The sequence below is a fragment of the Bufo gargarizans genome, chromosome 8, assembly GCF_014858855.1.
Source record: "Bufo gargarizans isolate SCDJY-AF-19 chromosome 8, ASM1485885v1, whole genome shotgun sequence".
Classification (NCBI taxonomy): domain Eukaryota; kingdom Metazoa; phylum Chordata; class Amphibia; order Anura; family Bufonidae; genus Bufo; species Bufo gargarizans.
In genome coordinates, this window is record NC_058087.1 from 183,518,582 (window position 1) to 183,536,546 (window position 17,965).

General features: G+C 45.1%; 1 protein-coding gene across 1 annotated transcript in view; it reads left to right on the forward strand.

The window, feature by feature from the left end:
- The window catches only part of CACNA1H (calcium voltage-gated channel subunit alpha1 H), a 178,958-nt gene that overhangs the window by 140,659 nt on the left and 20,334 nt on the right, over positions 1–17,965 (forward strand). Inside the window, 2 exon segments of the mRNA XM_044303896.1 lie at positions 9,559–9,710; positions 10,942–11,051. Of these exon segments, the coding sequence (XP_044159831.1) occupies positions 9,559–9,710; positions 10,942–11,051 (262 nt within the window).

The window sequence follows — 17,965 nt, forward strand, 5'->3', positions numbered from 1 at the left end:
AAAGTTTCTCCTTTTGTTGTAGCTCTTGGCGATTCTTCGTCTTCTTCTTGTTTTTTCCGAGATGAGTCCCGTTCCTTCTGAGGCGTAGCATTGGATAGACAGGGGGCTGCAACACAATGGTTGACCCCAAAACGATCATGTAGACACAGATAGATACATGCCAACTATTGGACATTCTTCTCCGGGGGACTGAGCGTGTGCCACATAAGAACACCCCTTTCCACAGTCCACACCCCAATTTATCTGGCCACGCCTCGTTCTGTACGGCAGCTTAGCCCCCTCGGGGCACATTTCAATGAGGGCGCTGAGTCTGATGAGGCAACATCCCTGCTCCACATACAGTTCATGGAGGACTCTCCTGGTGCCCAGCAGATTTGCCAACTCTTCCAGGAGTCCAGGTGGCCTCTCCTTTTTCTAGGAGCCTCCTAAAGGTTTCAGGAGACTTGGAAAGTATGCATTTACATATATCCTTACAGTCGTGATTTTGCATACACAATCCCAGGGACCAGACCATGAACGGGGGGAGAGGAGTTAATGCATAACTCACAGTTGGCCATTTTGGGGTGCTCCCAGGAGGTCTCAAGGGCAAGGCTTGGTCTCATCGGTTCTCCGCACAGGAAGTACTTTGTAAGAAGCAATGGGGATGGAAAGTGGCCCATGGGAGACATATAACTAGATGCTCCTGGGCCCAATACAAAAGTCACAAAAGTCTAGATTTGCAGAGGTGGTAACACGTTCCATGTAATTCATCAGCTCGCCTGGCGCAGATGACTACATTTTATTAAGCCACTTCTACTCGTGCAGCGTCTTTACTGAAATTTCTTTCATTTGGCATCAGATAAAATCTGCCACTTGTTTAGGTTAAGATGAGGAATACATGTGGAATGTAACTGGACTGTATTCATTCATCACAATTTCATCCAGGATCCTATGATGTGGATTGTAGGTTTGTGAAAGTGTGGGTGGGTTTTAAAAGGGTTGGTTAGGATAGGTGATAAATGTATGATCACTGTGGGTACAACATCTGGGAACCCCGCTGATGATGAGAACCTGGATCCCTAAGTCCCTGTGTGAACGAAGTGGTGGTGCACAAGCCAACCATGGCTGCATTCACACAGGGAACTCAGGATCTGTGCACCACCAATCCATTCACACAGAGAGCTCAGGACCAGCACATGCGCATCACAACCCTGTTCACACACGGCACTCAGGAACAGCACATGCACACCACCAATCCATTCACGCAGGGAACTCAGGACCAGCACCACCACTACATATACACTAAACTCAGGACCAGTGCATGCACTTCACCATTGAATATACACTTTACATTGGGACCAGCAAATGCGCACTGCTGTTCCATATACACAGGGAACCCAGGACCAGCACGTACACACCATCGCTCCATTCATACAGGAAACTCAGGACCAGTGCATGTGGAACACTGCTCCATTCATACAGAGAACTTATGCCCAGGCCCCTCACACTGATTCTACTTAGCTGGAGGCCAGGTATTTCCAGGCTCGGATAGCCACTTTAAGACCAGTACATGCACACAACCAATCCATATACACAGGGAACTCAGGACTGGAACATACAAACCACCACTCTATTCACTTAGGGAACTCAGGATAAGCACATGCACACCACCATCCCATATACACAAGGGACTCAGGACCAGCACATGCACCCCACCGCTCCATATACACAAGGGACTCAGGACCAGCACATGCACCCCACCGCTCCATATACACAAGGGACTCAGGACCAGCACATGCACACCACCATCCCATATACACAAGGGACTCAGGACCAGCACATGCACCCCACCGCTCCATATACACAAGGGACTCAGGACCAGCACATGCACCCCACCGCTCCATATACACAAGGGACTCAGGACCAGCACATGCACACCACCGCTCCATATACTCAAGGGACTCAGGACCAGCACATGCACACCACCGCTCCATATACACAAAGGACTCAGGACCAGCACATGCACCCCACCGCTCCATATACACAAGGGACTCAGGACCAGCACATGCACACCACCGCTCCATATACTCAAGGGACTCAGGACCAGCACATGCACACCACCATCCCATATACACAAGGGACTCAGGACCAGCACATGCACCCCACCGCTCCATATACACAAGGGACTCAGGACCAGCACATGCACCCACCGCTCCATATACACAAGGGACTCAGGACCAGCACATGCACACCGCCGCTGCATATACACAAGGGACTCAGGACCAGCACATGCACACCGCCGCTGCATATACACAAGGGACTCAGGACCAGCACATGCACACCACCGCTCCATATACACAAGGGACTCAGGACCAGCACATGCACCCCACCGCTCCATATACACAAGGGACTCAGGACCAGCACATGCACCCCACCGCTCCATATACACAAGGGACTCAGGACCAGCACATGCACCCCACCGCTCCATATACACAAGGGACTCAGGACCAGCACATGCACACCGCCGCTGCATATACACAAGGGACTCAGGACCAGCACATGCACACCGCCGCTGCATATACACAAGGGACTCAGGACCAGCACATGCACACCACCGCTCCATATACTCAAGGGACTCAGGACCAGCACATGCACACCGCCGCTGCATATACACAAGGAACTCAGGACCAGCACATGCACACCACCGCTGCATATACACAAGGAACTCAGGATAAGCACATGCACACCACCGCTCCATATACTCAAGGGACTCAGGACCAGCACATGCACACCACCATCCCATATACACAAGGGACTCAGGACCAGCACATGTACACCACCGCTGCATATACACAAGGGACTCAGGACCAGCACATGCACACCACCGCTCCATATACTCAAGGGACTCAGGACCAGCACATGCACACCACCATCCCATATACACAAGGGACTCAGGACCAGCACATGTACACCACTGCTCCATATACACAAGGGACTCAGGACCAGCACATACACACCACCTGTCACGGTCCCTCAGGTGACTGGTGTCAGGAGATCATAGAGACTGGCTGAGCATGGAGGAATCTAACAGCCTCCTTGATTTCTCTTTATTCAGTGTTGATAGGGTTAATGACCACTTCTCTTTTCTCAGCTGTTGCTCAGTGGTCATCACTTCTACCCTTTATAGTCTTACCCCACCCTTCTGACTATGCGGTAGATAGCTTGATTTGGGTTTGACTGAGCTGGTGTGAGGTTGTCTATAGTGTTCCTGTTCTTCCATCTCTACAGAAGTTAGGTGTTGCGTTTGTTTGTATTTGTTATTTTCCCTGTTGTTGTATCTGGGCCTGAGACAGAGACTTCCATTCTTCCATCTGTGGAGGAATGGGTTGTCTCTGGTCCTAAACCTATTCCAGGGCCTTATAGGGAAATCAGGGCCTAGGTATCCTGCATATGAATATTCCTACCTTCAAGGTCTAGTTATATTGATAGGTAGTCAGGGCCCGGATTAGGGTTGTCCAGGAGGTGACCTATTTCTTCCCTAGTTTCCAGGCCCAGTTACTAGTCCCCTTCCCTCCTGTGTTCAGTGTGGAGTTACCCCCACACTGATTGTGACACCACCGCTCCATATACACAAGGGACTCAGGACCAGCACATGCACCCCACCGCTCCATTCATTTAGGGAACTTGGTGGCTAGCGCATGCGCACTGCTGGTCCATTCACATAGGGAACCCAGGAGTCCCAGTTGTCAGATCTCTAGCAACCATACCTTTATTATTTATCCTGCAGGTAGGTGATTAATGTTGGTTATTGTACATCCCTTTAACAATAACTACCCCATATTCATCAACTTTATAATATCACTTTTTTCTATTTCTAATTGGCAGTACCTCTGCTTGCTGTTAGTGAATATGAACATTCATGATGATATAGAGGCTGAAAACCTGTACAGCCCTAATACTTACTTACAGCTGAGGGTTTGTTGCCGTTGTATCCAGACTGATACATTTTACCTGTACTGAAACATTGTAATAAGATTTGCGCTGATGATGCATTTAGTTGTCTGGACTGGATGCAACGGTAACAAACCCTCAGCTGTGAGAAGTACTAATTTTGCAGTCTTGTAGGATCATTACCAGTCTTTCTCATAGATTATAAGTCAGAATTTTTAGTTTTTCATAAGCTACTACTGGATATGGGTGGCATTAGGCGGCTGCCCATGTCTGCTCCAGACCACTTCTAAGGAAGGCTGCAGACAAGTGACAGGTGGATATAGATTTTATTGGGGAGGAAGGAGAACGATTTTGTCTCAGTTAATGGCACTGTCAAAACCGTGTCCAATATTTTTGGACAGAACTGCTCCAGGATATTGCAGTCTTGTAGGAAGGGACAGTTGCTTTGGATTTAAAGGGGAAGCGACATATATTTTATAAATCGCTTCTTCTGCTTTGGAAAAATCAGTCACATGAATTTGAAGCAATACTTACAGAATAGCCATAGAATTGCATTTGTCGAACTGATGACAGACAAGCATATGTGCCAAGGGCACCTACCATAGCACCTGGCCTCTCAATCTGCAGTGCATGTACCACAGGGGGTGCACTTCATGCCTCTCGGGGGTTCTCACACTGTCCTCATATGGGGCTTTTAACAAGTGTAGTACAGTTGAAGGTTTCAGTAGGGGACACTTGGCTTAAGATCAGTGAGAAACGCTGCTAGTAATATTGAGCCTTAAGAAAGAGAGATGCAACATGCCTCATGGATAGTGCGGACATCCACAGAAGCCCCCCTCCTCCTTCAGCAACAAGGAAAGGGCCTACTACCTTACAAGGAATGGAAAGGACCTAACTCTCACCTTTACTTTTGGTCCCAGAATAAGGGAAATGGTGGGATGCACTAACTCCTGAAAAAGAGGACCATCATAATCTTTGCAATTAGTCTTCCTCTGGCTGGACAAGATTATGGGGAGGAAAAAAGGTGCAAATATCCTGGGGCCTCAGAAAGATAGGTAGATAGATAGACATCCATGATAATATTGAGTTCTTCCGATCATCAGAAATGTCCAGAACTGAACCAGATTTTCACCAAGTCATGAGACTGGACTAATCTTTGGACCATAGGACCAGGTTTTATAGCCTGAGCTTCATGTATCTGATTTGCATCCTGAACTGACTTGTTAGGACACAACCTTCAAAAACCTCTTGGCTTTGTTACCACAGGTGAAGGATTGCAGCCTCTCCGTTGTGGGCTGACTCAGAAAGATGTGTGGAGTCCTTTGTGTTGTGTATTGTTTGATGGCATCCATGTTTTCTGGGAGCATGCTGTGTGTAAACCATGGCTGTGCCACTCGGAGATGGGACCAGAACTAGCCACATAGGGAATGTAGGACACATGAAACTTCATGCCACTACAGTAGGTAGGTGGTAATTCTGTGGACCATACCAAAATATTGGGGGAAGCAGGTTGGCTTGATGCCGGAGGGGTGGTTGATAGGCCACAGAACAGACACCCTAATGTCTATATTTATGAGGTATACATATAGTTAAAAGATTATTAGGAGGCTCCGACTATTGCTCCTCATCATCCTCCTCGGCTACGTCTCCCCGCAGAGCGCGCAGCCTGTGGCAAGCTTTGCATGACTTTGCTTTTGTGCTCTGCATGAGAGTCGTTCCATGAATATGGTGAGATAAACATTCGATCTAGCTGACCTGGGGCAAGGATAGGCATTTTTTTTTACATGAACCACACGCCGGCCATTCATGGCGCAATTATGTTTGTATGAGTCAAGGAAGATTTGGAGGCCAATGAGAATTATACCATATCTTGAGCAAGAACGACCGACCTTGGACAATTAAATCGTAGACAAACCGTAGACATTCCCAGAAACTGCAGTGGTGTAGCCAGTGCCCAACCTAACCACGGTTGCCATCTTGGGAGGGTGATTAGGTTTGGCAACAGGCCAAGTAAGTGCATGAAGGGAATATTGGCATGCCCTTGAGGAGAGAGGGCGTTGCAACGAATCTTCCTCTACCTTACAAAAATTGTACTATGTTTAGCCGACCCAAGCCCATTCATTTGAAGTTTTTGAGGCGGTAGTTATCATCCTTTGATCCCTACTATTAACATTTATATTTGGCTTGGCCAAACACATGTGCCTGGATGAGTGAAGCAAGCTGAGGAAGCAGCTGGCAAACATCTCCAGAAAAGAATGAATCTGAATCAAATGAAGAAACCCAGCACAAGTCATGTTCTCCAGGACTGGATGCCCAAAGTAATCCTGGAGCTCCATTAACACCAGTTGCCACTGAAATCTACTATCTATGGTTGACCATACTCTGGAATCTCAATCATTGACATCTGACATGGTCGCCTTGCCCCTCACTAGATCTAGTGATTATTGCCACCATCTTATTTTTATGTTGCCTTGTTTCTAACCAGATGAGTTTAGATCTAAGGAGGTTACGTGACACCATGAGTTCCTATAGTAAGGAGGATTTTTAGGACACACACTTTTGGAGCGGGCAAGTTAATACCCAGGTGCCAGGGCTGGTTCCACCATATATAAGAATCGTTGGTTATCTCTTAGATTTAGTCGCGAAGTAAAATGATCATAATCAGGCTGAGGAGCTTTCATCTCTTTTGGGTAATTACTTGTCGTTTTATCTGCTCCAGAGCATTAAAAATACATTTACGGTATATCTGTGCAGCGTCCCGGCCGCAGGAGCTTAAGTAGATCAGATGATGAAGCATTTACTCTCATCCTGCATTACACAGTAAATTCTGATAATCCAGAGAGATTTTCACATGTTCTGAACCATTAGAAGATAAAAAACATAACAATAATAATAATATTGTAATAGAAGTGACATGGCAGGAGGGAAAGCTCCATAGTCCTACAAATGCCCAGCTCCATACTCCTGCAAGTGCCCAGCTCTGCAGTCCTACAAGTATATAGCTCCACAGTCCTACAAGTCCCCAGCTCCAGAGTCCTACAAGTGCCCAGCTCCACAATCCTACAAGTGCCCAGCTCCACAGTCCTACAAGTGCACAGCTCCAGTGTCCTACAAGTGCACAGCTCCAGTGTCCTACAAGTGCACAGCTCCAGTGTCCTACAAGTGCACAGCTCCAGTGTCCTACAAGTGCCTAGCGCCACAGTCCTACAAGTGCCCAGCTCCATAGTCCTACAAGTGCCCAGCTCCACAGTCCTACAAGTGCCCAGCTCCACAGTCCTACAAGTGCCCAGCTCCACAGTCCTACAAGTGCCCAGCTCCACAGTCCTACAAGTGCCCAGCTCCATAGTCCTACAAGTGCCCAGCTCCACAGTCCTACAAGTGCCCAGCTCCACAGTCCTACAAGTGCCCAGCTCCACAATTGCAAAATTCTTGGAAGACAATTCTAAATTATTAGAAATTCACTAATAAGTTCCACTAATGTTAAAACTCAAAATTTCAATTTCTTAGCGTCCTTAAAATGAGCCGTCATTTGAGCCAAGGCATGCATGAGGTAGATTATGGTAGATCTGGGCATGACCTTACTGCACCAAACTTTTTGAAATGCCATGTGGCTCATGCACTCGTACACAACAAGCACTGCCTCTGCTATATTACGTGCTTTGTAAAATGGATCCAGGCTGAGGACCTCTGCCAGCTGGAGCCCCATTCGGGTATTTGAACGCCTGTGCTCATTGGATGTGGGTGTTCGCTGCACAATGTTTCGGCGGGGCACTGTTTTTGCAGCGTCGCTGACATGACTTGTTCGCTGTCAAGTGATGCCATTCTTTCTAGAGAGACACTTGAGAATGTGCGCCGAGTTATTTTCGGCGGCATTCAAAAGCGCGGAGCAATGTATTTTTGGAAGCATTTACATTGGACATCGTCTTTTGTGTTTTGTCAACTTGAGCCAAGTTCCTGATGCTGGTTTGTCTGGGCAGGTTAACTGCATAGTCACCAGCTTTCAGGGCAACCACATGGAGAGGATTTGGCTTAGGCTCTGCTTTACCTGCAAAAAGCATGACACAAATGACACGAAACCGCTCAAAGTGGCAGGAAAATTGTATGCTGTTAACTTGGTCGCTAAGTGTGGCCTTACCCTAAAAAAACCATACTCCCATATACAAGCCACACTCATATAATGGTGACCACTATAAATAGTGCCATCTACAGTGACCCCATGAATAGTGTCAGATTGACTCCCATGAGTCGCCCCATCCAGTGTGACCTCATGAATAGCCCCATCCAGTGTGACCCCATTAGTTGCCCTATCCAGAATGACCCCATGAATAGTGCCATCCATAGTGACCCAATGAATAGCGCCATCCAGACTGACCCTATGAATAGTACCATCTAGAGCTCCCCCATAAATAGTACCATCTAGAATGACCCCATGAATAGCGCCATCCAGAGTGACCCCATAAGATGTGCAAATCAGTGTCTTCAAGACTAGTACCATCTAGAGAACCCTAATGAATAGTAACATCTAGAGTACCCAGGTGAATAGTACCATATAGAATGCCCCCATGAACAGTACTATCTAGAGTTCCCCATGAACAGTACCATCTAGAGTGCCCCTATGAACAGTACCATCTAGAGTGCCCCTATGAACAGTACCATGTAGAGTGCCCCCACAAACAGTACCAGGAAGAGTGCCCCCACAAACAGTACCTTGTAGAGTGCCCCCACGAACAGTACCATGTAGAGTGCCCCCACGATCAGTACCATGTAGAGTGCCCCCACGAACAGTACCATGTAGAGTGCCCCCATGAACAGTACAGTGTAGAGTGCCCCCATGAACAGTACCGTGTAGAGTGCCCCCACGATCAGTACCATGTAGAGTGCCCCCACGAACAGTACCGTGTAGAGTGCCCCCACGAACAGTACTGTGTAGAGTGCCCCCACGAACAGTACCGTGTAGAGTGCCCCCACGAACAGTACTGTGTAGAGTGCCCCCACGAACAGTACCGTGTAGAGTGCCCCCACGAACAGTACCATATAGAGTTCCCCTATGAACAGTACCATTTAGAGTGCCCCCATGAATAGTACCATCTTGAGTTCCCCATGAATAGTACTATCTAGAGTGCCCCTATGAATAGTGACATCTAGAGTGCCCCCATGAAGTGCCATCTAGAGTGCCCCCATGACTAGTACCATCCAGAGTGCCCCCATGAATAGTGCCATCCAGAGTGCCCCCATGAATAGTGCCAAGCAGCAGCAATAAAAGAACAAAATGCTCACATCTTCTACGTGAAATGGCCGACCACTACACTTGAAGATATTGTGGATATCCAGGAGCTCTCCCATTTTTTTCACCCCCGGACATTCTAAGAAGCCTTAAATATAAATAACTGGTTCACGGTCAGTTTGCATTACAGACATAGCAAAGCAGATCACTTTGCACACACGCATTCAGCTCTGCTACATCTGTTTGCTCATCTTTGGAATACCTTCATAACCCTGGTTTATGATTATGTAGTTTTAAGTAAGCCCAGTCCTAGTTTCTGTCTGTTTGTGCTTTTCAATGTTTTACATCAATATTTTCTCACCAAACTGATATTTTATGTTGTGGCTCTTACATTTTTCACACAGAGGCCCAGAGGAGACCATACTATGCCGATTATTCCCCAACGCGGAAATACATACACTCACTGTGCACCAGCCACTACCTGGACCTGTTCATCACCTTCATCATTGGTATCAATGTTATTACCATGTCTATGGAGCACTACAATCAACCCAAGGTACGTAGCGAGCCATGCTGCAATCTGAAACGCGTTACTACAGTACATGCTAGGTGCTGTCAGTGCTTCCTCCCATGTATAACCTTTTCCCACTTGTAGGGGAAGTACCAGGGCTAGATGATGGGGAGGGTACACTAGGCACATGACTGGGGCCTTCGCCAACTTGGAGAGCTATGGGCTCTCCACCAGCCACTATTCCTGGTTCCAGGTCTTCAAATCCAGTTGTCCTTAATTGACCGGCAGGTGCAAAGCAGCCTTCAACTTTCCACATTGCCATTCACCTTGTAGGTTATATTACTATTTAGATTGGTAGGCATTGGTCAACCTTGAGGGCCCCACCACTGGAGTTCAACTGATTAGGTAATCTTTTCCAGCCAGGAAGAAGTGGAAAGTTGGCCACGCTTATGTGTTGCTCTCTTCATTGAAGTCTAAGGGCTTGACTGTCTCCATAGACCACACGCATGTGCGGACACCTTCATATATGTGGCTGTAATAGGGGGCAGGTGGAATAGTGGCTTACTCTGTGACTTTCAGATAGTGTCCGTCACCTACTTGGGCTGATCAAAGAGATCGGTGGCATTCATGTGGCCAGACAAGAATCTAGACACCAGGGTTGAAGGGTTGGCGAATCACTGGACACCAGGGACAAGGGCATTAAGACAAAAGACACACTGAGCCACAACTATCATTGACTAGGACCAAAATTCTCTGGCCTCATAGAATAGAAGTGGAATTGACCCACCAGCCTGGAGTTTGCAAAGGAGCATTGGTGACTAGGAGCCGTCATGCTGTCCGAGCAAAGGGGCCACTACCGTTATGCCAGGTGGATTTTGGAGGGCTATTATCAGCTGTATTTGCAATTCCTTAAACATTTTTCAGATCTCTTGGCATTAAGATCACCATCGAGATACCATGGCAGTGCTGGAGTTCCATCATGTACAACCATGTTGTTATGCATAATTCATGTAGCCTTTCATGTCGGATTAAATAAATGATCCTGCCAATCCATCTGCTTCTCATAATATGTTGGCCTCATTTGCTGTTTTTGAAGTATTTGGCCAGACGATAACAAACAAGAAGAGAACAGAAGAACAAGTTCTGGTGTGATTACACACATCCTCTCTATAAGTGGGGTCAGGCGGATCAACGAAGGGTTTAATCTCAGCCAAACCAGATGGGATCATGTTTATGTGAAAATAGCTAATCTCTGCATGTTCATGTTTCCTCCTAGTCCCTGGAAGAGGCTTTGAAATACTGTAACTACGTCTTCACCATTGTCTTTGTGTTCGAAGCTCTCCTCAAGCTGGTTGCCTTTGGATTTCGAAGATTCTTTAAAGACAGGTACAGTAAAACTTATACAACAAATCCAAATAGTAGGGGTCAATGAAACGTTTCTGTCACAAATGACAACTGCTCTACTATAATACTGCCCCTATGTATAAGAATGTAACTACTATAATACTGCCTCCTATGTACAAGAATATAACTACTATAATACTGCTCCTATGTACAAGAATATAACTACTATAATACTGCCTCCTATGTACAAGAATATAACTACTATAATACTGCCTCCTATGTACAAGAATATAACTACTATAATACTGCTCCTATACACAAGAATATAACTACTATAATACTGCTCCTATGTACAAGAATGTAACTACTATAATACTGCCTCCTATGTACAAGAATGTAACTACTATAATACTGCCCCTATGTATAAGAATGGAACCTATATAATACTGCTCCTATGTACAAGAATATAACTTATATAATACTGCTCCTATGTACAAGAATATAACTACTATAATACTGCCCCTATGTACAAGAATATAACTACTATAATACTGCTCCTATGTACAAGAACATAACTACTATAATACTGCCCCTATGTACAAGAATATAACTACTATAATACTGCCCCTATGTACAAGAATATAACTACTATAATACTGCTCCTATGTACAAGAATATAACTACTATAATACTGCTCCTATGTACAGGAATATAACTACTATAATACTGCCTCCTATGTACAAGAATATAACTACTATAATACTGCCTCCTATGTACAGGAATATCACTACTATAATACTGCTCCTATGTACAGGAATATAACTACTATAATACTGCCGCCTATGTACAAGAATATAACTACTATAATACTGCCTCCTATGTACAAGAATATAACTACTATAATACTGCTCCTATGTATAGGAATATAACTACTATAATACTGCTCCTATGTACAAGAATATAACTACTATAATACTGCCTCCTATGTACAAGAATATCACTACCATAATACTGCCTCCTATGTACAAGAATATAACTACTATAATACTGCTCCTATGTACAGGAATATAACTACTATAATACTGCCTCCTATGTACAAGAATATAACTACTATAATACTGCCTCCTATGTACAAGAATATCACTACCATAATACTGCCTCCTATGTACAAGAATATAACTACTATAATACTGCTCCTATGTACAGGAATATAACTACTATAATACTGCCTCCTATGTACAAGAATATCACTACTATAATACTGCTCCTATGTACGGGAATATAACTACTATAATACTGCCTCCTATGTACAAGAATATAACTACTATAATACTGCTCCTATATACAAGAATATAACTACTATAATACTGCTCCTATGTACAAGAATATAACTACTATAATACTGCTCCTATGTACGGGAATATAACTACTATAATACTGCTCCTATGTACAAGAATATAACTACTATAATACTGCCTCCTATGTACAAGAATATAACTACTATAATACTGCCTCCTATGTACAAGAATATAACTACTATAATACTGCTCCTATGTACAAGAATATCACTACCATAATACTGCCTCCTATGTACAAGAATATAACTACTATAATACTGCTCCTATGTACAGGAATATAACTACTATAATACTGCCTCCTATGTACAAGAATATAACTACTATAATACTGCCTCCTATGTACAAGAATATCACTACCATAATACTGCCTCCTATGTACAAGAATATAACTACTATAATACTGCTCCTATGTACAAGAATATAACTACTATAATACTGCTCCTATGTACAAGGATATCACTACTATAATACTGCTCCTATATACAAGGATATCACTACTATAATACTGTCTCCTATGTTTTATATATGACTGGCATAACTGTATACTAGGGGTACTGTACTGTATACTGCCATCGTATGAAGGTCCGAGCAGCAATGAACCTGCCTAATCCTACCCATTCTCCTTTGTGCCTCCTTACACAGTAAAGATGCTCCCTTAGTGCCCCAACACAATATAAATGTCTCTGTAGTGCCGCCTACAATAGTGATATCACTCAGTGCCCCCCAGACAATATGATGCCCTTTTGTGCCTCACCACATACCAGGATGTCCCCTAAGTGTCATTATACAGATTGATGTCCCATTAAGTGCCCTGCTCAGAGTGATGCTCTTTAAATGTCCCCATACAGTATGATGCCACCTTAAGTGACCCTCGACACAGTGGTGCCCCATATAGGGTGATGCCCTGTATCGCCTCCACATCCTCCTGCCGTCCCTGCTTCTCCTTTAGTCATCGGTGGTTCATTGTAGGCAGGAAGGTGCAGTGACGTCATCGCCCCTGCTGCGCTGAGCCACAGGCAGCACAGTACAGCGCAGATGGTATGACAGCATCCTATTTCTAGATTTGGTTTGCCCCTTCAAGCCTCCTGCATCCTCCAAGACAAGTGGCGACACATAGCTGCTGATCTGCAGGGGTTAAATATTACGTACAGCAGTGAACGTTCTGCGGCGCTGCCCTTCGCCAGGTCACCACTGCAGCAGCGCTCCCCCTCTCCTCCACTGCGCTGTACAGTACCGCAGGGGGTCTCTCCCTATCGTGGCGTCTTTCTGCCTCTATTACCAGTGAATACAATTTACAGGGAGCTGAGCGGTGAGGAATATCATCAGCCTGTGCCAGGGGAGATGCCATGAGTCACTAACCTTTTCTATTATCCAAATCAACCCTGAGCAGGGCACGGCGGGGTGGCATCGGGCCAGGGCTTAGTGTGTGCGGAAAAGGCACCTTGAGACGGTAAATGCTGTGAATAAACATTTGAGATTTGTAAAGTGAGATGAGCAACACTCGGATTATCAGGACTCGGCTGGCGTCACCTACTGCCAGGGAGAAAATGATAAAGCCACGGCGTTAGTAACGTGGAGCCAGCCTGGCATGCACAGCCACGGTAGAACAATGCTCTGACGGTGACGACTCATTATTTAAATGGCATCCATTAACGTTTTTAGGGTACCTTTAATTCATTTTAGGGAGAGTTAAAAAAATAATAATATATATATATATATATATATATATATAAAAGCTTCACCCTTATATACAAGCCACACGCCCACATCGTCAGCGAAAGTGATCTTATTAAAAGAACCAGAAGATTGCCTTCATAAGCAGTGCCAGGGCAGTGCTTGCTTTCACACAGCCATATAATTCAATGACCAATTAGTTTGCTGCCTGCAGTCACCACTAGGGGGAGCTCCCTACATATATATTTAATCATATACATATGGCTGGCTCACAGTAAAAAACATTATTTAGACATACACATTTACATGAAAATATTTCCATCGGCCCCATAGAAATGAATAGGAGCAGTGGCCACGCACGCGTCGTGCGCTCCCATTCGCTTGTATGGGGAGAGCGCTTTGCGGTGGCCGGACACCGGGAAACCCAGCCATCACTCTCCACGCTCCGTTCTAAGTGTAGGTGCAGGTCCCACCAGACAATTGGAGCATATCCTAGCGATATCCCCCTATTGTCTGTGATGGGAATACCCCTTTAATCTTCTGGATTTAATATGGCAATACCGGAGTGTACACAGACGCGTTTCGAAACTAGTTTAATAGGGCAAAAAGGTCCTTATGATGTCCGCTAGCCAAACCCCTTTAAAAGCTGCTGCGGGGATCCTGGCAGAGGGATAGCCATCCGCCGTGCTGCCCAATAATGACATTATGTGTGACTGGCCGTCAGGACTGGCTGGAGTATCTCGGCCGCATCTTCTCATCAGGATGGCGTTCAGCTGATGTCCCAATTACAATTTTCCACCTCGAGGGCCGAGAGGCCGATAACGCCAATTTACACGGGTGTCTGATAATCCGCCAGTCTCGGACGGGAGGACGCAATCACGAGCCGATGTTCTTGTCTTTCACACTCGGAGCCCTAAATACATCATCTCCTCGGGCCCGGGATCCGAGTTGTCAAACTGATGCTTATTAAGATTAATTCAGTAGGAAGCGGCGCTCGCTCCTCGCTCGGATCTCATAATAACGGACAAGCTGTTGATTTCCTTGTGTTATTTCCAGGCGACTATTGATTCCTGTCTGTAGTTAGCAATTATTGGAGCAATCCATATACCTGGAAGTAATTATCTCCATAACGAAGAGAGGCGGGCACATTTAAAGGGCCCGCTTCACTTTATATACAGTCTTTTTGGCCCATAAAATACAAATCTAAATACTCAAGTTTATGTATTACTTTGTAGTCTAGGGCAGTGGAGGGGTTAATAATGTTTAAGCTGCTGGTCTAGGGTAGACAAAGGGTTAAAATTAATTTCCTGGCAGTCTAGGTCATTTTATTATTCCCTGGTGGTCTAGGGCATTGGAGGGGTTAATATTTGATCTCCTTGTGGCCTGGGTGTCCTTTTTTTCAGCGGTCTAGCTTATAGGAGGAGTTAAGGTTCTATCGACTTCTGTTCTAGGACAGAGTAGAGGTTAATATTTAGTTTCCTAGCACTTTATGGTTCTTTGGTGGTCTAGAGTAGAAGGGGAAATATTTTATTCACTAGAAGTTCACTTTTTAATCTACTAGTAGTCTATGATAAGGGAGAGGTAAGTTTTTGATCCCTGGTGGTCTAGGGTGATGAAGGATATAATATTTTTTTAACCTGCTAATCTAGGGAAGACAAAGGGTTATTTTTTTTCCTGGTGGTCTAGTATAATCAAGGAGTAAAAAGCTTATTTTTCAGTGCTCTAGGGTAGAAAAGGGGAATAATATTAGAATTAATGCTGATCTAGGGAACATGAACCGCTACTATTTTACTTACTGGTGGTCTAGGACATTGGAGGGGTTAATATTTGATTTCTTATTGGTCTAAGGCAGTGCCCTCTTTTTAAGTGATCCAGTGTATAATTGTCACGGTGGGGAGTGGGGGAAACCCCCCCCCCACCGTACAATGTAAAAGGATAACAGATAGCTGCTAGGCCAAGAAGCCAAGAAAAGGGAAGCAGGTCACCTCCTATAGCGTCCCTAATCCTCTCCCTAACTCCTCACCATATGAGCGGACCCCAATGGTAGGACGGCTCATATCCTGGAAACCTGGGACTCTGAGTCACCCTGATAATCCCTCAGATAGGAGCAGGGGGGAGACATCCTGTTCATCCAAGACACGGAAGAACAAGAGTCTCTAAAGACCTAATAGCAGGGAAAAGGAGAGACCATACACAGCAAGAGGATTGGCAGGTAAGAACACAAGACAACACACTTACCTGCCAAAGTCTCCACGACTGGAACCCGTGTATATGTACAGAAGCCCTAACACCAAACAGGACGCCGTACCAGCAACTCACACAGGTATCCAGCACACCAGACTCCGCCAGGACCCCATGCCGCAAGGTGCATGGCAGCCCCAGGCAGCGCTGCATACAGGCTAGTGGTTCACCCCTCCGGGAAACCAACCCCCTTCCGGAGGACACAACACACAGGGAAAACGTCTTACATACTTGCAGGGACAAACACCAACAACAGCCCAGACATGTAACAACATTTAAGACGTACAACACACCCTGAACATAAACCCACACCTAACATACAAGTGAGCTAGGGTATAAGGAGCATACAAAAGGAAGACAATTTACGTCTAACAAGGTGGCCCTCAAGGACTGGGCAGAATCACCCAGGAAAGGAGCAGAGCTCCAACACCTAACAAGGCTGGAGTACGACTGACTCCAGCCAGGAAGCCACAGGTAATATCCACATAGTGGCCACACCCAGGACAGCCCTAGCTCACCAAACAGCAGGGAGACACACCTTAAAGAGGAAATGCACATGCAAACCGACAACACGTTGCCACCGGCAACCAGTCTGCACGGCAACCGCGTCACGGTCAAACAACAATATGACCGTGACAATAATTTGGGTTAATATTTTGTCCTCTTGTAGGGGAGGGGCTAATATTTGAGTTCCTGGTTCTCTAGGGTTCCTTTGTGGTCTAGTGTAGAAAAAGGAATGATATTTTATTAACTGCTGGTCTAGGACAGGGCAGGGTGCAATGTTTGATTCCCAGGTGGTCTAAAGTAATGTGGCTTTCCTTGGTGGTCTTGAGTAGAAGAAGGACATAATAATTTAATCCCCTGGTGGTCTAGAGTTAAAAAGGTATATCAAGAAAAGGCTGGGCACTCTCTATATCTGGAGTTAGTGGTACTTTATTCAACCATAAAATCTTAAAATTTATATTTAATGTGTGACAAGTCTGGCCAGACTACAAAGTGATATACAATAACTAATAATAATATACAATAGAATACAATCGTGAATTAAGAACAAGGGATCTCCTTTAGAACCTAATTAGTAGTTTTAGATCCAATGTCCAGAATTTCACATAAATAAGAAATAGCAGCACAATCGCCAGGTCCAGCTGATTCCACCTGTAAGTGACAGAAAGATGTAATAAACAGGAGAACCGGAAACACGTAAAGGAGCCACTGGCGCCAGTGAGTGAAAATTCTATTTGCCAAAGCGGACGATAAAGGACACTTTAGTCGAGACGCCCTCGATATTTAAGCAAAATCTTATACTATCATCCTCTGGTGAAATCGATACTCACGTGAGTAAGCAGTAGTGGGGGATCTGGTTTAACCACCACGCGGGACGCCGCGGATTGTCCACCGGACTCCGCCCATATCGATCTGGCCTGTGAGTAGACACACTATTTAGAGGTGAAATAAGCATTTGCGATGGGGGCATAAACAACATACCAGTTCGATTCGAACAAATATTTCTTACACTTAAGAATTGGAAGACATTTTTTCGATTTGTCCATCGATATACTACAAACTGCATAGACAAATTCGAGACAATTACGAATATTTATTGTCGCTGCAATTTATGCGATTATTTCTACGATTATTTATGTGAAATTCTGGACATTGGATCTAAAACTACTAATTAGGTTC